The sequence below is a fragment of the Limanda limanda genome, chromosome 15 (genome assembly GCF_963576545.1).
Source record: "Limanda limanda chromosome 15, fLimLim1.1, whole genome shotgun sequence".
In the NCBI taxonomy this organism is placed as follows: domain Eukaryota; kingdom Metazoa; phylum Chordata; class Actinopteri; order Pleuronectiformes; family Pleuronectidae; genus Limanda; species Limanda limanda.
Genome location: NC_083650.1, coordinates 11,580,087 through 11,605,573, shown reverse-complemented (window position 1 = coordinate 11,605,573; position 25,487 = coordinate 11,580,087). Strand labels below are relative to the sequence as shown.

The following is a 25,487-nucleotide window of genomic DNA, read 5'->3' as shown; positions in this document are numbered from 1 at the left end:
GTTGCATTTATCATCAGCTCCTCTGACATGGCTTGAATCTGATTCGTCTGGCAGCTCTCTGCCTTCTGTTTCTCATTGGACCAGTTCCTCCACTAACCAGATCCTGTGACTGCATCAAGGTCATCTCACGGCTGACGTTTCCAATTCACCATTTCTCAACAGAGATGGTAACAAGTTTAGGAGCGGCTATCGGTGCAGATTGATCGTTCAGTTTGGTCGGTCAGAGCCAGACCAGGATACAGGTAGACTCAAAACCTTCCTTTTTTATAAAGCTTATAGTTAGAGCTAATTAGTGCGATGTTCCAAATTTGATTAAATGGCAAAAACCCCTGATGATGCTAAGACGCACAGGGAATTTATGACACAAGACACATGGAGCTTCTCTTTCCTGCTTCTCCTTCCTTCCTTTTTCTCCATATTTATCACATCAAGATAATTCTTATCTGATCAGTACATGTTACTAACTTGACCCCTTTTCCCGGAGTTTCTGTGCCTTAGCGCCCGCGGATGCAGGGCCACAGCTGTGGCCGCACCATGGATTATGATTGTGGATCGCGTGTCGGAGGTCGCAATGGTGGATCCAGTTCGGTGGATTCTGTATCGTGCCAGCTGATCATCGTTGTAATGGAGGATCCTTTGTCGCGTTGGCATCGGATGATGAGGGACCACGACCGAGGCGGCAGCTGATAATGGATTCTAACTGGCGGCGGTGGACAATGACTGTGGATTACAGTGGATCTCATCCTGACGCTGGATCGTGGTCTTGCTGGCTGCTGGCCAGAGACTGTGATTGCAGCGGGACTGCCTGACACATAGTATTGAAAAATGTTTAGCCTCATGGATGCTGCTAAAAATCCTGATGATGTTATCTTACACCTGACATCTATTGCACTTCTGTCCGTCCTGAGAGAGGGATCCCTCACATGTGGCTCTCTCTGAGGTTTCTACATATTTTTACCTGTGAAAAGGGTTTTTAGTAGTTTTTCCTTACTCTTGTTGAGGGTTAAGGACAGAGGATGTCACACAATGTTAAAGCCCCATGAGACGAATTGTTATTTGTGAATGTGGGCTATACAAATAAAATTTGATTGATTGATTGATTGAGTTACTGTCGCTGTATCGAAAGCTATTAAATGCGGTAGTTTGCTATGTTCGCCTGGTGAATCTGCAATTTATCCTGATGTTAACTTGACACTGCGTGTACGGGTTGAGCTGGGGGGGAAAGAAATGTGGTTCCAATATAGTGCGAGTCTGTGCTGCTCCACTAGCATGCTGCACAGAACCGAACACCTCGGTGTTTACACACACACACATCTCCACATGGACTCTTCTTTCATACGGGGGTGGCTCCGCTCCAGTAGAACCGTTCAGGTCAAACCACTTTTGTATTTTGGAAGAATGCAAGATATGTGGTGGGCACCTGTTTTCAATTCTGTAAGTAGAGGGTGACCAGTGTGTGTGTATGTGGGTGTGCTTATGTGTGTGTGTGTGTGTGTATGTGTGTGTGTGTGTGTGTGTGTGTGTGTGTGTGTGTGTGTGTGTGTGTGTGTGTGTGTGTGTGTGTGTGTGTGTGTGTGTGTGTGTGTGTGTGTGTGTCTGTGTGTGTGTGTGTGTGTGTGTGTGTTTGTGTGTGTATGTGTGTGCGGAAACAAGAGTGTGAGAGAGAGATTACCTCCAACTGTGAATTTGCTGTGACTCTACACTTGTGTGTGTGTATGTGTGTGTGCTTGTGTGTGTGTGTGTGTGTGTGCTTGTGTGTGTGTGTGTGTGTGTGTGTGTGTGTGTGTGTGTGTGTGCTTGTGTGTGTGTGTGTGTGTGTGTGTGTGTGTGTGTGTGTGTGTGTGTGTGTGTGTGTGTGTGTGTGTGTGTGTGTGTGTGTGGAAACAAGAGTGTGAGGGAGAGATTACCTCCAACTGTGAATTTGCTGTGACTCTACACTTGTGTGTGTGGCCCTGCTCTGTGTACCCGGTGTAAGCTCGACACAGAGCCAGTCGATGGAGCTGGTGAGTAAGATGAGTGGTATGTTAACATACGCTGCTCTCAATGTAAAGTGCGTGTGTGTGTGTGTCTGTGTGTGTGTGTGTCTGTGTGTGTGTGTGTGTGCACGCTCCAGTCTCGGCAACAGGCTGCAGTTAACCACAAATCAAAGACAGAGAAGTGGACAAAATAACATCAACTGCCTTTCACTGCCTTTGGGCCATGTAACTCAAACCACTTGTTGAGGGAAATGTGTATGGGGTGTGAGTGGTTTGCACATCTGTTTGGCAATGGTCACTGTCTATCACTCCCTTAAATGAACTTTTTACATAATAATAACCTGACTGGGTTTGGCTTGTAAGAATCAAGGTGTGAGGAAGTCGGTTTCTAAGGAAGTCGGTTTCAAACCACAACCAGCAGAGGAGGAATTCAACATCCGTCACCATGAGCCGGAGCTGTTTACACGTCATCCACTTATTATAAACTGACGCTGTTTTGTCCGTCCTTAATCTAAATGAAGCTTCAGTCTAAGGAAAACAAATTCGTTCGGAGATGTTTTAGTGAGACCCACGTACTAACCACATACAAACCCCCATATAAACCCCAAAAATGTTGAAAACTACTGTTAGTACCTTATTATTGAAGGCAAGTTAAAAAAGAACAGTCTTTTTAGATTATTTAGAAATACTCCCAGTTGCTCTGAGCTGCAGAGATAGAATGTAAACGAACTTGTGTAACAGCTTACAAGCCAAGGACGGGCAGTGTTTGTGAGCAGTGGTGTTGAAGAATAAGGACTGAATGATTTACCGTTTGAAGCAGACTTCTAAACTTTTCATTATTATCTGTCATACGTATAAAGTGTTATAACGCTCCTATTACCTACACGTCACTGCGTTGCTGTCCCGAGTGGAGAACACCAGTTTAAATATCTAAAGGTCTTGTTCTCGAGTGAGGGGGCGATGGAGCGCCAGATGGACAGGCAGGTCGGTGTGGCATCATCCTTTTACCATCGTGGTGAAGATGGAGCTGAGCCACAAGGCAGAGCTTTCCGATTTATCGATCCACATCCCGACACTCCCTGGGTAGTGACCACAAGATTGCAAATACAAACTGACGAGATGAGTGTCCTCCGTCTGAGGGGCTTGGCTCTGTTCCTTCATGTCGTACGGGGACAGTTGAGGCGGTTTGGACATTAATCAGTACTCTTCCTGATTGGAGGTTTACTGGGCACGCCCAACCGGAAGGAGATCCAGGTGTCGACTCCAGGACTCGCTGGCGGGACTACACAACCCATCTGGCCTGGGAACGCCTCTGGATACAGCGCGGGAAAAAGGATGTCTGGAAAACCCTAATTGTCCGGCTGCCTCCGCCTTCCTCTCAGTCCACAGCGTAACTCCTTCTGTTCACTCTCACTGCTCTCATCAGTGTCACGTCCAGCTGTGGCAGGCAGCTGTTACCTGCTCTAAAAGGCCACGGTAGAACCTGCTCTGCACCAAACAGCACACAGACTAAATGAATGACTGGGTGAATCTTTCAACAGGTGAGGCTTAGGTTCCTCCTCCGGGATTCACATGTCACAGAAACAAGGCTACATGCTAATGATGCATCTGCTAAATGTGTAACTGCGATAACACACAAGTATCTCAAGTTGATTTTATTGTTGTGCTTTCAACTAGTTCCATTAAATCCAATTGACCAAGAACCATAGAAATAAATTAAGTTTTACTTGTGACCAAGGAGTTTGTGTTGTCACCCATGTCCATTTGTGTGTTGGTTTGGTTGTTTGTATCTTCTTCAACAAGCCAAGTCTAGTCTTGTCACACGTTGTGTTTTATCTGCTGTGTCACTGTCCGCCAATTACTAATTGATGACAAATCGATTTTGCAATATGCACACAATAACATTGTGACAAAATTAACACTAATATGAATAGGTCTCACTTTTGCAAAAGGTTTTTCATCTTTAAAGCAAAAGCACAGAACTATAACTACAGCCCAAGCCTTTAAGGGAAAATATATTGCAGGAAGTCCAGCAGACTGAATAAGGGATTTGTATCAGTTCTGAGAAGCCTCTCTAAAGACACAAAACATCAAATCTGAATTCTGAGTCAGACAATGACTTTACGTTTTTGTTCCTTTAGGCAGAGGCTGTTGGAGGAAGGGGCGTGAGAGCCACACCTGACATTTTTACTACCAGAGATTAGTAACACTGTCACCTCCTGGTTGTAAAGCCTCCACCTCTTATCCGCTCAGCCATCTCGTCACACACCTCTGCTGATGCTGTAATTGAGCGCTGATTGCTCTGTAATTGCAGAGACACAAGACTCCTCATGGCAGATCCACTGAAACGAGAGGGTGGACCGGCCCCGGGCTTTACTGCCCCTCCACCATCAAAGAGTTTGGACTTAATGTCTGTGGCCCATCCCACGAAACACCTGCTTATGGGCTGTGAACCCCGCAGATCACTCATCAACAGCAGGAATGTTTTCAACGTCCTAACAAATGCCTCTTTTACCACACTAAAATTCATTATATCAAATATATATATATATATATATAAAAGGAATGGCACAAGCCGAGGGCAAACAAAAACATTTCTATTTGGTGTATTTAAGACATTTTCTACATTCCCAGCGTAAGACGGGTAACTTTGATCCCAGGCCGTGTGATGGATGAGGGTTGTGCAGACCAGATCCCGAGCAGGGCAGCAAAGCAAACACACGGTATCCCAGAACCCCCTTCCACTGTGAGAATAATCACCATAATCACAGCAATCATCTTCCACTCTCAAACTATATCCACACACATTACTTATGGTTCAGTTAAACTGGAGGTTCTGTCTCCAGCTGAGCGAGCAGAGCCAGATTAAACAGGCCCACATTCACCAGCCTGCGTCTCAACTGCTTTGCAGGCAATTATACATTTGTAATATCAGATGCTGGGAAAATGTTTTCCTCAGGATGCTACTATGGCGTGAATTGGCCGCACTGACGACGTAATCTATTTGTTATTTAGTGATTTGAATATAATGACGGATAATTAACCCAATTAAATATAATTTAGTGAACAAGAGAATAATATTTTACAAATTTATGGAATCATTATTAATTTTCTGATTATATATGTAAATAAGTGGCCAAATGTTTTCCGATGACTTTAAGCCAAGGACATTGTTTTCATAATCACTGCCTCCAAAAGAGCCAGATGTTCTTTTTTTAAATTCTAATTATTTTTATACCATTATTGTTTTTATTGGTCTGCACGTGTGTTAATTTGCTGACTTTAGCATTACCTAATTTTGTGAATTGTATTATTTAATATTTACGTCGAGGCCTTAAAATAAGCCCACTGGGTTTTCGTCCCTCCCACTGCACTGCGTATTATTATATGTCAGTTTTTATGTGTTTCTGTATCTGTGCTAAATAAAATTATAATCCAATGTGATCTACTATTAGTTCACGATAATCGAAGGAGAAACTTTCTAGGCTTTAAACTGAGTGAACTTTAAGTGATACTAATGACGTGGCGCTACAACGATTCAGCTCATATAACACAAAGGGAAAAAAAAACTTCACGGCTCCTCCTCAAAATGCTGGCTGGTGTTGGACTGACACTGCGGGGGGCACCTGCCTCAGCCAGTGGGACCGACTCTCTTCCCATAACTCTTCACTTTTAAGTCCCATTTGAGTTTCTGCAAAAAACGGTTATGACAACGTTGGGACTTGTCTCTTCTCTCTGATGGATATGCCTGCCAGATGTTCGTGGAGGAAGGGAATTCGACTTTTTTCCAACCGTTCACCTGAAATATCTGTCTTTTCATCAGTCTTCTCTCCTAATCGTTTCTGTCGAGCAGCTAAAGACACATTATAAAACTCTAAGCCCATTATCACACTTGAGAACATATTTGTTTTCCCCATTTGTTCATTCCAGCCACTCCAGCTAAGAAGTGTTGACAGACGTTTGCACAGCAGTGAGATGTTGACTTATCATTTTGTTTCATTCAACTAATTCATTTAGACTCCTGGGGTTTGGAAAGTGACATTCTGCTTTAGTGCTTTGACGCGCGCTTGCCAAAAGCTTTGAAATTTATCACACGCAGACTTTTACAGATTTCCCCCCCAGAAAATTGCATTCATCAAAAAATACACCAACAATTGGTGTTTATTTTGTTCTATCGGGCTGCACAATATATACATTAACATATCGTCAAAAAATAACCAAAGTTAACCAAGTGACAGAAGAGTTTTGCTATTTTTCTGATAAATGCAGATTAAAAAAGCATCAACTTCACCTTTGACAAATGCCTAAAAGCAATAAAACATATCTATTGCACAGATGTTTTACTTGCTTTGCAATTGTATTCACTTAAATTTTCCAATGCCAAAACTTTTAAAAGTGATATAATATATAATAACAATAATGGCAACTGACAACTTTTGCTAGTATGTGCCTCTTATTCTGAAAGTCCTAGGAGAACTAGAACTGTACAGTCCCCTTACATTTAAACATGCTTCGCAAAATTGTACACACATCAGTCCTGTGAATATGCCAGATTTTTCCATCAAGATCTATGAAGTTTTTCAAAGTGAAAAAAAAATTCATTGATCTGCCGCCTTAATCGAATCTGCTCTAAAAGCTTCCTTGGCCCAAACCATATCCTTTCACCATGTTTCAATGAAATCGGTTGTGTAGTTTTTGCATAATCCTGCTCACAGACGAAGAAAACACAACTTCCTTAGTGGAGGTAATTACAACGGAAAGCTATGCAACAGAATAATCGGGAAAAGAAGAAAATTATGGTAAATGTGAAGATATGTTAACAAATGAGGTCTCATGATTACAGCATCAGTGCTAAGATGCCAGTGTTGATGTGAGTGTGTGGGAGCTCTCCTTGGCTTGGCTCCATTCTCGTGTCTCCTCTGCACCCACAGTATTGAGGCCACGCTGCTAGTGCATTAGCTGAGGCACGCTGGCTGCATCAGACCCCAGGTTTCCCCCTCTGCCAGGGACAGCACCAGGCCAAGCCGAGCCTGCCAAACATCTGCTCCTGGTTAGAGGTGTTGGCTGCTGCCATTCACAGCAGAGGTTCAAACCTCAGGGAAAAGGTTTCATTTGGCCTCTTCTTGCCCGGGCCACTGCAAACAGTCCCGTACGCTCCCTGAGGGAACGCAGGTCTGAGGAAAATACCACAGAAAATTCAATTCCACTTTTCCTTTCCGCGCTTCACTCCTCTGACCAAGGCAAATTTCATTACACACTTATGGACTCATAAAATTCCTCCTATAACACAGCGCAGGGTACCACAGACCAGAGTTCCTCCAGAATCAAACGGCTTCAGAGTAATGGAGGTTGGAGGGCAACCAGCCATGATCCTGTCAAGACTCCTGTCCAGTTCTTTCTCTCCCTATTCCATCCTTTTTCTTTCTCCTCTTCCTTTTTATTTCTGAACAACGCATAAACAGCTACAGTAAAAACAGGGATTAACTCCGTTTTAAATATGTGGCAAGGCTCAAGTGATGAAAGGCCGTAAAGCAGTTTACATATTTTCTCTGTCATCTTGTAACCATACATCAGCCGGCATCTAATAAAACCCCCAAATAAAAACCAGAGGCACCAATTACTGGATACTTAAGCCAATTAACAAAAGGAGAGACAAAGAGAAACGTTGGCAAAGGAGAGAGAAAACAATTTGGTCACACATCCAACATTAAGCTTCCTTTATCCTTCTAATGAGCCAATAAACTTTTCGGAGGTGACTGATCTTAAGACGTTGCCAAATCACTATCTGTTGTGGGTGTAAAAGTTGGTTAGCGGTGCCTGAACTGGTTTCCACATGCGTGAGATGGGCTCTAACTTACAGACCAACTATGTGACCTAGAATCAGAATTTTTTGGTCTCTCAGCATGATTATGTAAAAACTAAACAACTAAATCGAATTTCCATGAAAACTTGGTGGAAGGATGAGAGAAGTCATTACATTGTCGTTAATATTGCACATTTTTTGACATTTTAACCAATTTCTCAGGGAATAACTCGTGGATCTTGAAGAAATAGATCAGCCATATTCAGTGGACTGAAATCTATGTGTGTGGGTGTGTGTGTGTGTGTGTGTGTGTGTGTGTGTGTGTGTGTGTGTGTGTGTGTGTGTGTGTGTGTGTGTGTGTGTGTGTGTGTGTGTGTGTGTGTGTGTGTGTGTGCCATTTGGTGCAGCTTGATTGAATTTGACGTGACTGTTGGACCTTGGCCGAGGTTTGTGCTCTACTCAGTGCTTCTGCTGTGAGAACAGTTTCCTTTTCAGAATATTTGCATTTCATCAGTTTCGTGTTGTTTGCATCCTTGAGTTAAAACCTCCGCTACCCCTGGGCGTTTGTGTACTACATGGCAGATTCCCACAAAATGTGGTGAACGTCTGCACTGAACTATTGTTTTACCCCGGTTGCTATGGTACCTGTTGATGATAATGGGACACATATTAAGCTTCAGAGAAGTAGTGGACTTTGGATATTTAGTCTGACCTTGCCACATGTGCAGAGTCTTACAGAACAAGGGAGGCCCACTGAATAACGTAGTACAGATTACATATGGAAGAGAGTAACCCTAAATAAGAGAAATAGATCTAAAGCAGAGAAACGACTTTATCAGTTCGGAAGTAGCTTCTTCACATGTCCCTCTGAGGCACATGCGTGTTGTCGTTTCATGTGGGGGTCACGGGGTCAGAGGACAGACACAGCCAGCAGCCGTGCCTCCGGAGCAGGTCGAGCTTTAGTCCCGTTCGTTGGGACACGTTTTCTCAATTACTCTCTTTTTCTCTCTGGTGATTTTCTCTCATAGAACAATGTGAAACTTATTTAGTCAAGGTTTACACACAAAACTGATTGTAGGTTTGACCTTGATGCAACCAAGAATTGTTTTATTGCATATAATATATAGAAAAACCATGCAGATGTAGAAATATGCACTTCTTGATGCAAGGGAAATAATATGAAACATGCACAGCTCTGTTTTCCATCAGAAATTGACACAGATTTCCAAGTCGATAGCTTGTGAAAGGTTTTGGAAACACCCTTTTTATTAAATATATTTTCTTGAGAGAGCTCTGACGATATCATTTGTGCTCTGGGGCTGTTTTGGAGTCTAACAAGTGTGAAGCTACTGAACCCTGAGCACTTACAGGTGTGTTCAACCTAAAAGGCAGAGTTTTAAACCACAGGTGTCGATGGGGCCTTTGGCAAAGAGCATCTCTGAGCTGCCAGAGCCGGCTGGGATGGTAAAAAAAACTCAAAAGTTTGGAGAAAAACTTAAAACACTGTCATTGGTCTCATGCCAAGAAAACTTTTAACTTGTATTAATCTTTACATTTTCCCCATCTTCTCTTTTAACATCTGTCTGTTCATTTTTCACTCCTTCCACCCCCCTTCCCCTTCCCTCTCTCCCCTCGCTCTTAATCTATCTTTGTTCCCTCTTGCTCTTGTTTTCTCATTTCGAGGGCTGAGGCTGCGCTGTGAATCTCCAGCTCAGCAGGACACCATGGAGTGATAGATGGCCTCTGACAAGGTCCAACACAATCCAACCAGCCATATGCTCCCAGTGGAAAGGAGAGAGGAGAATTAAAGAGGATTCGCAAGTGGCCAGAGGAAAAAACACGCCAAGCTCTTTTGGAAGCAAGTGTTTCAATAACATACAGGGAACATTGGCACGGTGAGAATTAACTTAAGGGAAATTCATTAAAAAAGAAAGAAGGCGAGAAGTGGTGCACTTTATCAAAAAGAATAATTACCTCCTCCAAGGAGGTTGTGTATTCACACATGTCCCTTTGTTTGTTAGTGCGTTTGTAAGCAAGATTACACAACAACTACTGGTTGGATAACCACAAACCTTAGTGGAAGGATGTGGTGCGGTTCAGGAAAGAACCCATTACATTTTGGTGCAGATCCAGATCAATGGCGGATCTAGGAATTTTTAGGACTTTCTTTAACATTGCGAGATAATGTTTTTCAACCTTTTCCTTGATTTCACAGATCAGGCATGTTCAGGGAACTGACATTTATGAGATTGTAAAATTGGGCCTTGTCGGAGGTATGCGCTCTACTGAGTGGCATCGTGCTTCACACTAGGATGCTTACAAACCAGAGGAAGTATGTGCACACATGGCGAATGACGAAGGATGAACTTGAATTCAGATACGTTTTGTAACTTTGCAGAGACATTCATTCTCAATGCACAATTCACAAGAAACCTAATCTTGTCACTTTAAATGTTTGGAAAACCAATTTTCTGTTACAAAAGAATATTATATAAACACAACCTATAGCTCAGACAGTTACAACAAAATAGGTGCATTTATACAGGCCCCCGGTGAAACCACATTGAATATTCACTAGTTCTGGATCTTTATTTGGATCTATACACACATTAATATTCAACAAGCCTGTTTTAGGAATTATTCTCTGAGAAATCAATGAAAGTGTTGAAAACCCCTATCTCGCAATAATCTGAATCCGTACCAACATTGAATCAATTCTTCCCTGGGTCATTCCCTCCCAGTCCACAAAATGTCATGGAAATCAGTTGAGTAGTTTTTGCGTAATCTTGAAAACAAACAAGACCTTGAGGTTAACATTGTATCAATTCCACCAGCTGCATTAAGTCAACGAAAAGAAAGGGCAGGTTATGTGTGAGATATACAAAACATTGGTTTGGTCTATTCCTGCTAAAAATGGCCCGAACTCTGATCAGATAAGTACAGATGATGACTCTCGGTTACACGGTTTTCTCTCTAAGGAGAAAAGTAGTTGCTTTCTATGGATTCACACACTCACACACGGTAGAAACGTTGCAAACATTTATGTGACACTAATGTGCGTTTTAAATTTCAGCGTTGAAAGAAGAAACATCAGAATAGCTTTCTCAAACACCAGGTCAAATTCCCAGCTCCAACAGTGGTTACAGCCTACTAGCCTCTACTTCGAGTTTGAACTTCACAGACATAAATACACATGGACACACACACACTCTTTTAAATAATGGATGACAGCCTGAGAGTCAAATTAAGGCAATAAAATGTGTCTCACTGGTAATGAAGTTAGCATGTTTCCCCTCAGGATAACAGCTTCACCTGCACGAATACAGAGCTGGCACACACACACACACGCACACGCACACATGCACACACATACACACACACGCACAAACACACATGCACAAGGGCTATGAGCATTGCACAGATCCATCCCCTTGCTGCGAGAGGGTTCAGAGCAGCAGCGAGCACGGTGCCATGATATGAAATTTGACACAAAACGTATGTTTTCTAGAGTTCTGAGGAGAAATCTGGAGGTTGGATGTCATGCCAAACAATCATAGGAAAGGAAAGACTGCTTTCAAACATTTCCCATGCATCAGGCTATTAAAATGACATTCGTTTGCAGGTTGCTGGCACTTTTTTCAGGGCATATTGCAAACACATGGAGCTGCATGTTATGTCCATCCATGATTTAAACACTCTAGGTATTCTCCCGTTCAAGAAAAAACAGACATTTCTGGATCTGTGCAGACCATGTGGAAAGAGTGAGCGGAAGAAAAAAAGCCGGCAATATGGCAATCAAGGGTTTGTCACAGTGGACTTACATCCCAGTTTATAATTGTTAACTGACAGGTTAGCATTAATAGTGGCATGTAATAAATTCAGCCAAACACATCGGAAGTTCATGCCTCAGTCTGAAGACTCCCTGTCATACTGCAAAAAATCCTCCATGTGTGAAACTCTGGTGGTTCAGTTTTGCACAAGTTGTGCTGCAGGGCTCGATTCTTGGTCCAGAGCTTTTCGCTGTGTACATGAACATGACCAATCTAATCAGACAATGTATTTCAAGAATGTTTCTTATTGACTTAGAAATTAAACACAACTAAAAAGATGCACATGCTGGCCGAGAGTCCAAAGGCGGCTGACTAAATCCTCGGAAACCACAGATGCATGTCCCTATAACTTCACTGAAGAGATAGTTTGGAATCAACCACAGAACAAATGAGCATGTTTTGTTTCATGCAGACAGATATGAGTCATATATCCTGAGGGCGATGTTATGCAGTTAATTTGTTCACCTGTGCAGAAGATGAAGATTTAAACTTCAAACTTTTTTCTTTCTACTGAAGTGTTTTTTTTTCAATGGCTGCCAGACGGGTTTGGCTCTAAAGGCCATATCGACTTTGTTCTATCCAACCACCTCGAGCCAACATTTCAATTTTCTGTCCCGAATTCACGCCAGCAGCATTGTTGGCAGTTTTCTCAGCACACCTTGGTCTGGATCTAATACATCATCATCAGTGTGTTGACAGTCGGTATCACTCAATCCAATGCCACACATCATTTGATCGATTAAAGATCATTTTTTAAGACACGTATTTGAAAGAATTCACGATTAAAAAGTTAATTGAAATTTAAAGAATTTTCCGAGATATTGTTTGGATTAAAGAAGTAATTTCTGCTCCATTCGTGCGTCTCCTCCTCTTATCGCTCTCATGTAGGGAACGTCTCTCTTTGTCATTTATTTTTTCATATGGAATTAGTTTGTTTGTGTGAAGGTTCACAGGATCTTTTTTTTTCACTGTAAAATGGTGAGATAAGTTGTTTTTCAACTTTCAAGTAGATTTCTCGGGGAATAATTCATGGATCTTGAAAAAATATATATCTGACATATTTAGGGGGCTGATATATATATGAGTGTGTGTACTTTGATGCAGATCCAAATCTAGTGAATTTAACTGTGCTTTCAAAAGGGAAGCGTTGGACCTTGACAGATGTATGAACTCACGAGTGCCCTTTTCTTTAAAGTTGTATCAGGGGAAGAAATGTGGCAAAAAACATAAACACTCAACATGATTTTTGCATCTCCAGTGTAGAAGGCACAACAGTTGTTTCAACAGTTCTGCTTCATTTATAACTGAAATAGAGAAGCAGAGAGAAAATTTTTTAAAGTATTAAAATGACCCAAATAAAAGACAAGGATTTACCTGCTAATTTGTGAGATAAGAAATAAATTCAAAAACCCTCAACCAAACAAACATCTGAAATTCATTAGGAGGCAAGAATCCCTCTTTTTAGAGAAGAAACATTTATTTCACTGCAACTCTTGAGTCTCTGCTCGCGTTCGAGTTATGTTTGAATTCACAGAACGTTTGGAGGCACTGTTCATGATCAATATGTTCATCTGATGACGTTCCAAAGCTTAATGCATTTGGATAAAAGCGCAGCATACTGGACCTACAGCAGAATTGAGAGTTTCGACCTCCTCGTTGTTGGCAGTGAAGCCCAGCAGGCTGCCAGGACCCTTTCTTTTAACAGAACAATAAAGCAGACAGTAAGTTGAGCAATCAGTGATATGTAAAAACAAACACACTCGCTTGTAATGTTCTTTGTCTCACCTGTGGACCTTTCCAAGATCTACAGCGACTGCTCACATCCATTAATATCATTACATTTATCAACAAATTAAAGCGGGCTATACTAATTCTCCTGCCGTCATGAAAACTGGCTGAACTTCAGTGTTACAGTGTGAAACTTGGCGGGAGAAACTCATAAATCTGCATTCAGCAATGAGCTGGAGATGGAGCGGGTACTTAAGCAGCTGCAACACGATGTGTGTGTGTGTGTGTGTGTGTGTGTGTGTGTGTGTGTGTGTGTGTGTGTGTGTGTGTGTGTGTGTGTGTGTGTGTGTGTGTGTGTGTGTGCGTTCAGTGGGGGAAATTGAAATGAAAAGATAAGGCAGATGATGCAAAAACAATTCAATTTCCTCCTCAAAAAAAAAAGGTTGAAAGATGACATTAAGGAAAGAGGCTGGGCGGAGGGATGGCGCGTTTTCCCACTGTTACAACAAAATATGGTTTGATTTTCAAATGAGTAAAAGCAGAGAGTTATATCTAGAGGCTCTCTGACTGTTGTCAGCTGTGCCCGGTTGTTTTGATGAAAACATTTTCAAGCCATTAAACATGTTTAGTGAATTCCCCTTTCTGTGTCTGCTCCCAATGTTTGTCTTTACAGATTCTGAACCGCACAAAGCTTCTCGTCAGGAACATACAGAGTTTCAGTTTCTTTCTCAGAATTTTGCACATTAAAATCCTTTTGTCATAACTGAGCAATTATATAATTTTGTTTAGATGTTCAGATTTCATTTTTCTTTTCCCTATACCGATTCCAATATCTGGCCTTTGTCTTTTGGATACCAGTGCATAAAAAATGTAACGACTTATATAATGTATTAAATATGTAACAAGCCCTGTATAGAGGTGGTGATGATATCATTGTTCTACGGCCTGGCTCAGGATAAACCCTCTAAAAAAAAATTTGGTTCAAATGATGATCTTCAAATGCTTAATGATTGCTTGTGTGGAAATTGGCCAGAGTCGCAGCCAAAGACTGTGTTACTTATTGACAAAAAGGTTAAAGGTACTGCAGGTCTGCTCGTCCACTATGATCTGCAGATTCTTCCAACATGGCTGCACTACCTCCTGTCACTGCCAAAATGCACATGATGGAGGTCTAAGATCAATTTCAATTAATCTTTGGATGCAAAATCCGGTGGAAAACCTGACGTCTGGAATTTGCAGCTCTTCAGTCGTGTGCAGTCGCTGCCTCAGTTGAGAATGATGCCCCCTCTCTGTTGCACCTCTACAGGGTCACACGAGCATTGCTTCACACTTCTGTTGGTATGTCTCCTCTATATCATCCCTCTTCTCGTGTTTCGTTTTAGTGGAGGCCTGCAGCTCTCGATGAGAGGCTCCTGGCTGTGACTGCGGCACCTCGGTGTCAGTTCAAAGAGAGGGGCTCCGGTTTTTAGTGTGTGATGTACCCTCTGCGATGTTTACTTAAACCTAACAACTGATTAGACATTGTAAACAGTCGTGTCACTTGATACGACACACGTGAGATCAGACTAAGAAAGAGAGAAGGTTTGAATCAGGCTGCATCAGGTCAGGACGCCAACCTTTGACTCATCTAGCGTTAAGATTATGCTCTTTAATCCGATTCCTTTAAGCCTTACCACAATTAATGATTATATTAATAAAAGTATGACCTCACAGATTTCAGAGTAGGGTCAAACCCGCCTCCTGCTTTGTTTCATCCAACTCAGTAGTCTCCTTGCAGCTGGCTCCTCCAATTTCTGCATGGAGGGATTCATTCCATTCAAAGTGCTGCTTCATTTACTCTCATGCATAATTCCTTTTGTGGGTAGGAACGTTCGAATTTGTGAAACAAGAAGTTATGAATGAAAATTAGCGTCCAGATTTAGTTGGATTTCCGAAATGAACTAATGTAGGTTATTCTTCAGCGTGAATCTGACCCTGTCCCATTTTAAAAACTAGGGTAGTGCCGCTCCTTCCTGAGGAGATGTCCTACTTGTGACTTAGTCCCTCGTTCTCATCCACACCTCTCTTCCTCCTCTCCACTGCCGGTGTCCAAAAATATACAACAACATGTGATTCAACACCCGTTTTCCTGAAGTATTTCTTACTTTTTTCTTTATGAGGTTGCTTTTACTAAAACATGTAGTGAGAACATGCTTATATAGATGTTTGGTCCTTTATCAACGATTTCCTGAGAAAACTTAGAAAATGTGAAAAAACGGCATCTCTTGTAAAGTTAAAGAAAGAAAACCTGGAATATCACCCTGATCCGGATCCAAACCAGAATTAACTGGCTTATTCCCTGACCCCTACCACATCCTTCTATCAGGTTTTGTGGTAATCAGTTCAGTTGTTTTTGTGTTATCTTGCTAACAAACAAACAAGGTGAAAACATAACCTCTTCGGTAAAAATCTGAAGATAAAACCTTGACACACAACAGAATTAGTTCCCACCTCACTCTCTCAAGAGCAGCAGCACACCTTAAAACTGATAACATCCTTTCTTTGAATCTTGCTTCTCTAGATATTCTTCATGTCCTTGTTCACAAGTTTTGCTTAGTTGATTCCTGAATTGAGCCATGTTTATTCTTAGAGGCTTAAAACACACAGACAAGGGGGTCACAAGTTTAACAGAACGTCTGCCTCATTCGGCGAAGTATCAAATAAACATAAGGACTTTGGCACAAAGTCACAATATACACAGCTAAACTGAGAGTAAACATGACAGAGAGACCGGGGAGAGGTGGAGGAGAAGGAACAGATGAAAGAAAGGGAAGAAGAGAGAGAATTTGAAGAAGAGATCCCTGATGGAGGGATATGTTCCTGCACAGAGAAATTATGCTGACTATGACCTTGTATGAGCTCAGGGTATTTTCTCAAATTAATTCCTGTAGTGTGTGTCTGTGTGTGTGTGTGTGAGAGAGAGAAAGAGGGAGAGAGCGAGAGAGAGAGCTTGGACTGGCCCCATTATGGATGGCTCTAACAAGGGTGGGTCAAAGGTCAGACAGTGGTGAGTGGAAAAGGATGGAGCAAGACTGTTAAAGGTCTTTCAAACACCACCTGCCTACACACACACAGAGACACACACACACACAAACACACAAGCACAGACACACACACATACACACTGATTGTTACCAGACAGTATTTAAACAAATACCTATTGCATCTGTAGCCCTGTAACTCTCCACCTCAGACACGGGAGGTCCTTGAAAGGATCGTAGTTTACACAACATGCTTGAGTGTGATAATGAGAACATAACACCGACCCATTGGCCCTTTCACAGCTTCTTCAGCGTCATCACTGCTCATTCTGCTGAGTTATACTTCCCCCCCTAAAACCCACCGACAAGCCTTTGTACAATAAATAAAAATGTAGCAGCTCCACCTTCACTGTCTTTGAAAAACACACCTCAGACTTCTGAAAAACATTCCCCCAGGGGCCGACCTTCAGCTTGCGTGTGCGCTTTGGAAGAAGGAGAGTTTCTGTGAGAAGACTTCACAGTAAATCAGCCTTGGGTAAATAAAGTCCTTCTGCTTGGCTTCACTGCCTCTTCTCTTCTCTTCTCTTCACTGCCTCTTCTCTTCTCTTCTCTTCTCTTCTCTTCTCTTCTCTTCTCTTCTCTTCTCTTCTCTTCTCTTCTCTTCTCTTCTCTTCTCTTCTCTTCTCTTCTCTTCTCTTCTCTTCTCTTCTCTTCTCTTCTCTTCTCTTCTCTTCTCTTCTCTTCTCTTCTCTTCTCTTCTCTTCTCTTCTCTTCTCTTCTCTTCTCTTCTCTTCTCTTCTCTTCCTCTACCAACGGGTCTAACAACTATGGTACCTGCTCAGAAACAGCACTACGCTTCCCTTTGCCTCTCGACTCCATTTGTACCTCTCAAACCTTTATAGTATTCCTTTGGGGGACGGGCACAGAACATATGCCGTTGTTTATGCCAGCGGTCTCTGCTGTTGAGGGCATTTATACTGGTGAGCTGGTTTGTCTCTGTCCAAACCCCGGATGGCGTTGTGGTTTCTATGCCACTGACTCAAACTGAGCGGATCAATAGCTACTTTTGCCACCAACCGGACATGGAGGAGACGTTACCAAGCCGACCAATGACAGTTGCAGTCACGCTACACCACACTTACGCCGCCAATTCCAAGCAGAGTTATAAACCGGCTTCTAATAACAACCATTACAGCAGGAGTTAAAAAGATAAAATCGTCCATGTGGTTCCAATCAATCAATTAAATTATGCAAAAACCTCGACTATGTGAGAAAATCACATTCATGCAGTGATTCATTATCGTGGGAACTTTTACTGCATCAATTCTCTCACATTGTTTTCACACCTGTCAAGTGAGTTTTAATGTTTACGTTTTTCAACCGAACATTCTACAGAACAGTAGCTTATGTTTTGTCATCAGTAAATCATCATTACTTTTCATTTTTACTCCACAGAGGAGACTAGACGACCTCCAGGCTGCAGCACAGCAAAGTGAGCAAGTGGTAACATCCTCTTTGTGACAGGAAGCACTGGGGTTTATGGGAAATGTGGTCTTAATTTTAAGAGACATAAGCACGACACCACATGTGTGAGACAGAGGCTTCATTTCTCAATCGTGGTTTTATTAGTTTACAGGTATACTTGATACTAAGATTCAACAATTCAGATTAAAGTTTATTAAATATTCAGCTATTTTGTGTCCCAATTGTTAATATTATTTATGTTGTCTGTTATCAAATGAAAACATTTAAACAGCAACATAATGAGCATTATATTTCACCCATCATCCTTCCTGCTTTCATTACTCATTGAAAACCAATATGAGTCACCACTAATGCAAAAAAATAAAGTTATTTTGATAAATGTCACCTTATTATTTAGGGTTGAAAACACACCTTTGCGACTGAGTAAACATTGTGGTTCTCTGTACTTTCTAACAGCCAGAGAATCACAAATATTATATCGATGTCAGGCTTTTGTTATATTGCCATTGATGAAAATGATATTGCAATAATTATTGATATTGTTTAATTGCCCAGCCCTACAACGCTATTTTACCATTATTAAACTAAATGCTGTCACATTATTAGTGTAGGAGACTATTGTACAGTTTAATACTGGCTTTTGCAATTGTTTGTGTTACTCTAACTGTGTGACCATCACACCCACATACTCATGTGTTTTACTGTTTCTTAAAAAAATGTGCTTATGTAAAAACAAACTGATAGAACGCCACCACCAAAACAAATTTAGAATCACTATCAGTTTGTTTGATTTAAAATATATATATATATATTTTACTGATGAAAACTACTACAAAGCCTTATGTTGACATTTCAACATGCTTGGCCCGTGTGGAACAACCTAAATTACTGTGGTGTCAAAATTAAAGGGTACGTGTGTCTCACTGTCTTGTAACATGTGACTCCCGACCTGAACTCGTGAACTGACTCCTCACACAAACGAAATTCTTCTTTTATGTATTTGCCTCTATGGCTCAGACTGCAGCACAGACGCACACTGCAGACCCACTAATACAAGGTTCTGTATATAATGATAAAACCATGTATTAATACATTGAACTGGGACAACTCGAGGTAGATTTGGAGTTTTATCAAACGTGTTGATATCTTTTCAAAGCTCATGGCCAAATATTCCGTGGGTTGTGACAATACCACCTCTACACTTTTAACTATTTAAATAAATTACAAAAGAAAAGAACCCGTTGTCTGGGTTGCTGGTCAATGTCCAAGTTCAGAATTCTTTTTCTAAAGGTTCTTTGACAATGAGGACTCACATTATGGGATGTTAGCGCTCCCAGTCTGCACCACTGTCTTTTCAAGATGATGAATGTGTTTCTGTAGGAGATGCCTCCAGAGTATTATTATCGTAATAAATATTGTTAAATAGTTGTCTCACTGCCGTTGCTCCATTTAGTTATAGTCAGGGGTCAGTAAAAGGTTAAAAATCTGCACTTTTTCTACTCGTCTGCTTGTTTTGTAATCACGCTTCAAATCATTTGCTCTATTTCCTTATTCGACCGACTTCTAACTTTTAACTCCAAGCTGTATTAGGAGAACTCAGCGTTTTAAGTCAACTCACTGCCAACTCCAGGTTTGTGGACAGATCCCAAAACTGTTGCCACTTTAACAAACAGTTCCTCGTTTCCATCGCAGTCAATCACGGCAACAGATAAGAGACGTAGCCCACCCAAAACCAGGACTCCAGAGTTCCTTCTGCGGTCAGGTTGAGTTAACTGTTACCAGTGAAAACGTCAGTGCTCTGTTTACTGGCCTCTGCTGCTGCACCCCTCGATCCATCCCCACATTCCTCCTTTACAAATTACATTTGTCATTCTGAAAGCTGATGGTTTACATTGGCATGCTTTGAACCTCGTGTGAGTGCACGCGCGCATACGTGCACATCTGCATGTGCATGACACAAAGTCCAAACTATGCTTTTTGAGCACGGACAACGTGTCTCTTAGGATGTGAGCATGTGTAGAAAAAAAAACTTTACATATGTGAGTGTGTGTGTGTGTGTGTGTGTGTGTGTGTGTGTGTGTGTGCGTGTGTGCGTGCGTGCGTGCGTGCGTGCGTGTGTGCGTGTGTGTGTGCGTGTGTGTGTGCGTGTGTGTGTGTGTGTGTGTGTGTTGGATCTCCTACCTGTTATTGTGATGTTGCTGTAGATGTTGGACAGTTGCTCTTTCAGCAGGACGAACTGGGTGGTGGCGGCCTTCTCCCTCTGCAGCTCCAGCATGATGTCAGGATGACTGGCCAGTTTGCAGCCCTTCTGTTGGTCCAGTGCAATGTCACTGCGCACTATATCTGCAGAGCGGAAGAAACACACACAACTTTATAACTTTTGTTCGAATTGCTTCCTTAAATAAATGTGCATCAAAAGTTAAAAACGCTTGTTTGTTCACTTTGTTTTGAACTTGTCCACCTGGTGAAAGCTGCTGGCTTTTTTGAAACATTTGTTGCTTTTCGACTCCAGATAATGAGTTGTAATCAAACTATTTACATGCAGCTTTAAACTAATATAAATTCGTATACTATACCATACTGTATGTTAGAAAATACAATATCCATAGTGTCCTGTGAACATTCAGTTGGCGTTTTATTAGGTACGCCTACATAAAACTCATGCAGTCCAAAGTTCTTACTTCATGAATGTTGAAACTGTTTTAAACACATGATGATTCACGTCCTTTTTGGAGGCTTTGAGGTGCAGTTAAATTGTGTTGCACTGAGAAGTGTTTCAAATATTGTGTCCACACCAGTTACTGAGTTGACAATGTGTTAGATGCTCTCTGCAACACTTTTAATCTGAATCCGAACATTTTACCATCCACAAGAGTGGGGTTCACTGCAGGGTCCATATACAAGCTTTATAGTTTGGGCTCGGTGTCCCTAATAGACTGTCCAGTGCCTGTGTTGCAAGGAAAAGGACGCTGCGTAAAACAAACGGCCTGAACGAAGCAACCCTCAGCAAGAATATAAAGTTGACTCTGTGCGTCACGGACAAACGAGGATCAGACGCCTCTTGCGCGTAAACACAGTCAAAAATTACACGTTGAGGCAGCTGAAAAACGCGTAGTGCGTAATCACCGTCCTCGTAGTTCTTCAGGTAATAGTCCGGTCCCGGCCCTCTGAATTTAGCGAGGTTCTTCTGGTTGTTAAACTGCAGGAAGTCGGTGCGTTTCCCTCCAAAGCGCAGGAAGGCTGGCGACAGGCCGCGCGCCAGGGTCACCAGCCGCTTGGAGCTGGAGACACACAGAGAAGAAGAGTCAGAGACAAAGAAACACACAAACCAGCAATTATCAGTGGCCTCAGTTTAGAAATATTCGACAGGAGCAGAAAACGTGAAAACGAATATTTCTCCGTTTCCTTTCCTTGAAATCCAAATATTTTAAAAAAGGCCTCGAGGAGACATCTACAAAAAAGTCCTTCAGCTCCACGGGCCTGGTCGTTAAACATCTGCACTGTTTTTCTCCTTGACATCAGCGGAGATTTCCACATCTGTCACCCGGTGGAAAAGGCATCAGGAAGCAGCCACAGCAGGTAAGAGCAGCGACCTCAGGGAACAAAGGAGTACAACAACACACACGCACACTAATGGTTTACCCGGCACGAATTTAAACAGGAACAAGTTGGAGATTTATATGGACGTGAAATAAAGGAGTATTTATCAATTTGGTGCTGCGAGGACGAGTTTCTTATTTTTTTTATAGTCAACTTGATTTGTACTTTCCTTTTTGGTGCTTTTAATGAAAAGTTTGAAAGCAAAATGTTTGCCGTTTCACATTGTGTAATCTCAAATAAATGAAAAAATGAAAAAATACATTATTTAAAACGAAAAGGCTTATTGTTTAACTTTAGGAACTGAAAAGCCACGTGCAAAATGGTTCATAGTTCATATGAAGTGTTTCCAAAAGCGAAAAAAAAAGTTGGAAAACTTATATTTTGTTCTAAACCACTGAGAAAAAAACTGGGATAAACTGTGGCCATCGGCTTCAGCATTAAATAATAATAATAATAATAATAGTAATAATAATAATAATAATAATAATAATAATAATAATAATAGTAATAATAATAATAATCATATTAATACATTTTTAAAAGCCAGCACGCCTGTAGATATTTATACAGTAAAAGCTGTGCAGGTTATTTCAGCTTATCAACTATAAATCGAATGGAAGCTGATGAAGTCACATGTTTGTTTGTATATAGTGAAGTAAAAGAATGAATAAAAGATGGAATAATAAAGACATAAGCCATTTAATAGCAGTAAATTATGTTTTGTCGGCTAGAGAAGTGTGATGTGTCTTTATTTGTATAATAGTATCAGGGGAAGAATGGAGCACAAGTAATCTGATCGCTCTTTTACCCACAAGGTTCCAGTTTATGAAATGTGCTGTAGAATATGGTGTAATTCTTTGCTCCATAGATCATCGACAGTAGATCCTGTCTGACAAAGACTCGTACGTGATTTAGAAGCTGAACTAAACAATGTTCACGACGCTGTTAAATCCACATCCAGCACCTGGCGAGCCATCAGTCTACACACTGCCCTGATCTACAGTTAAACATTAGAATAAGTCCGGGATTTATGGAGTTATTTTGCCAGGTTTTGAATTTCAAAATGTCATGTTTCATATGGTGAAAACGTGTCCGAGTTATAGTCTGCGCTGCGTCTCCGCTGAAATCTCTGAAATGCTCTGGAGTGAAAAGTCGCACAAATAAACGAGAGTTAAAAAACTCACCATGCATTTTATAAAAACATTGACGCAACATGGCTGGCGATGGACTCGAGGGATCTTTTCTGTGGTTTTAAGAAAAACAAATGAAAACCTCAAAACCAGATTTAATAACATGTGACACAGACATTCAGCAGAGTGAGCGGGTGTGGGGCCCACGGTTCAGTCCAGTGTTACCAGGCGCACTGGAACAACTGTTTCAGACATAATCCCATGAATATCTTATGAACCAAACCTTCGCCTGCAGTGCTGCAATATTCAATCATCTGAAAGGTCTGGATTATAGCAGTCTCGATAGAATTCATCCAGTAATGTGGATCATTGAAGTGAGGGGGAAGCGTGCTGGCTCACTCCATAATAATTATACAACGTGGCTTCGTGCGTAATGGATAAAACCACCGCAACACGTTAAAGAGAGCGATACAAATCTGGCTTTTGGTAAACTGACGCTGTTTGGTACCTTAGGAAGTCCAGCCAGCCGTCCTTGATGATCGAGGGGTCCAGCTGCAGAGAGAGGAAGTTCTCGTTGAGGACTCGGAGCGGACTGCGGGTGTTGACATCCAGGAGAACCAGCGTCCTCTCCATGAAGCCCGGCCGCTTCCCGCCGGCTGCAGATCTCTGATACGTGGAGGAGGATGAGGAGGATGAAGAAGAGTAGGATGAAGAGAGCACCGACTGCACCATCAAAGTAGCCAAAGATGCCAGCCACATGGAGGACCATGGGAACGCGCACGGTGGGGATTTGGGCATCTTTTTGGGTTGGAGAGTACGGAGGATCACTGTGCGTAATGACGTTTAATCACGAGAAGCAGATTGAAAAATCCCAACTACACAAACTTCGCTGCCGTAAAGTTCGATGGTGGATCTTTACCTCGGTCTCATCGATCTGCTCATGTCTTCCTGTCTGCTTGTCTCACCCTCTCTCTGCCCCCCGCCCCCTCTATGTCTTTTTTGGGAGCTGCTCACCAGAGCGCACGCCCCAAGCCAGCCTTCCCGGCTGTGAGAGCCAGAAGCTGGCAGGAGGAGAGGAGGGAGCACCGCCCCTCAAGGTTCTCTGAGGTATGAGTCCAAACATCTCCAGCGAAGGTTTCTCAGCTCGTGTGGCTAAAAAAAACAATCTTAGGTGGTGAGGCTGGGATGTCTTGGAAAAAATGAAATTATAGTAGTGATTTCTGGTTAAATAATTCCTAATATTTTTCTTAAAACGTGGTGAAATGTTACAATAATAAAAATATAGATTTTAGGAAAGCTCATTTGATTCCGACAACAAAGTGAACCCTGATTAAACACATGGCTTCGTGTATTTACCTGTTTTTAGGACGTTGTGATGATGGTGAAAATATGATTTCTGGCTTAAAAAGTAAGAATACCAAGTGGCTGACACACACGTTATTCATAAAAAAATAAATAATCATCTATAAATATTGGAAATATTATCTTCCATTTGATGAAAAACATGACTCTAAGTAAAAGTACAAAACTTTAACAGTAAAAACTAACTCGTGGACATGTCGGTGCTGCGTTTAAACGCTGCGTAAAGGCCTGTCCGGGAATGGAGTTATGGGGTTAAACTTGCTTTGGGACAGCTTTTACCATTATAGGTTTATTTCAACGGCATAAGCTAAAATCCACATGATACTTAGATCACTGGCTGACGGTAACCGTAGGACATTTTTAACACTTTCAACTCTGCACATTCTGAATCAAGTGTTCCAACAGGAAATGTGTGTTTTGGGCCCACAGCAACCCAAAGGCTACACAGTTCGAAGAACTGCTTCAAAACAAGAAAAGAAAGTTGTCAACTGAATTTTTCATGCAGTTTTTTGACAAACAACAAATTTATTTCACAATATTCTTAAGACTGGTGATATTTGGAGATTTTAAAGCGTTCAAAAACAATTGTGGATTTTAAGTTCCCACACATGGAACTCACCTATAAACTATTTATATGACATTTCGCTCCAGATGCTCTCAGGGGAACAGTCGAGAAAGAAACGTACCAAACAAAAAGCAGTATGTTTTTTTAAAAGTTTAAACTCCAAGTCTCCTTGATGTGGCTGAGGTTGTCGTCCAAGGTCACTGCTGCCTCACAGATGAGCCGCATACACGACATGTGAAGAAAATATACAAAGTGTAAAGCCCGGTTTAAATTTTCCGTTCCGACCCACAGGGTAAAGAAAACAGCTCAGGAGTTTACGTCAAACCGCAACAATTTTCCAGGGTGTGAACATTACGCGCATTTACGCACGGAGGATTTCCATTAAAAGCTTTGACATAATCCAGCAGGATGTACTGATAATGCCGCATCTGTGAAAATCCCTCTGCACATAAAGAGTTCGGGAGGTCGGGTCACTCTTGAGTGTCGCACAAAGATGCAGCCGATACGTACAGTGTCTTGGAATCGTGCATTAACTTTAACAAGCATTGCATAATTAGCTTTATTTTATTTTATTATAGTCCTTTATATCCTGCAGAGGCCATGCAGTGGATCAGCAGAAAACCAAACATCCACCCTCGACATCATAATTAACATGTGGTTTCAATGGAAGCAAACTTCTTGTTTTCAGTAAAAAGTTATTTAAGTATCTAAGGGCTAAATGTGGAATTAGCTCCTTAATGTTAATCTGTGTTGTGGGACATTAGCACGTCATAGGTATAATTATTGGGGATGTTTTTCTCAGCAAAGTAAAGAGAAACCTTACCCAAACAAAACACCAGTGTTACTATAATATTTCCCAAGGAAATTAAATGTTTACCTGTGTGATTAACTATTAACTGTTGTACTTTACTCTATATATATATATATATATATATATATATACAGTATCGGTTACTGTGAACGCTGCAGCAGCTTCATTAGAGGACCT

The 25,487-nt window shown here is 41.6% G+C and overlaps 1 protein-coding gene across 1 annotated transcript in view; it reads right to left on the bottom strand.

Moving 5' to 3' along the window:
• hpse2 (heparanase 2) overlaps nucleotides 1–23,370 on the bottom strand; it is a 53,094-nt gene extending 29,724 nt beyond the window's left edge. The window contains exons 1-3 of the mRNA XM_061087766.1: nucleotides 23,081–23,370; nucleotides 20,969–21,123; nucleotides 20,024–20,185 (exon numbers count right to left, since the gene is read on the bottom strand). Of these exons, the coding sequence (XP_060943749.1) occupies nucleotides 20,024–20,185; nucleotides 20,969–21,123; nucleotides 23,081–23,370 (607 nt within the window). The remainder of the gene's footprint in view (nucleotides 1–20,023; nucleotides 20,186–20,968; nucleotides 21,124–23,080) is intronic.
• Nucleotides 23,371–25,487: the final 2,117 nt, after the last annotated feature.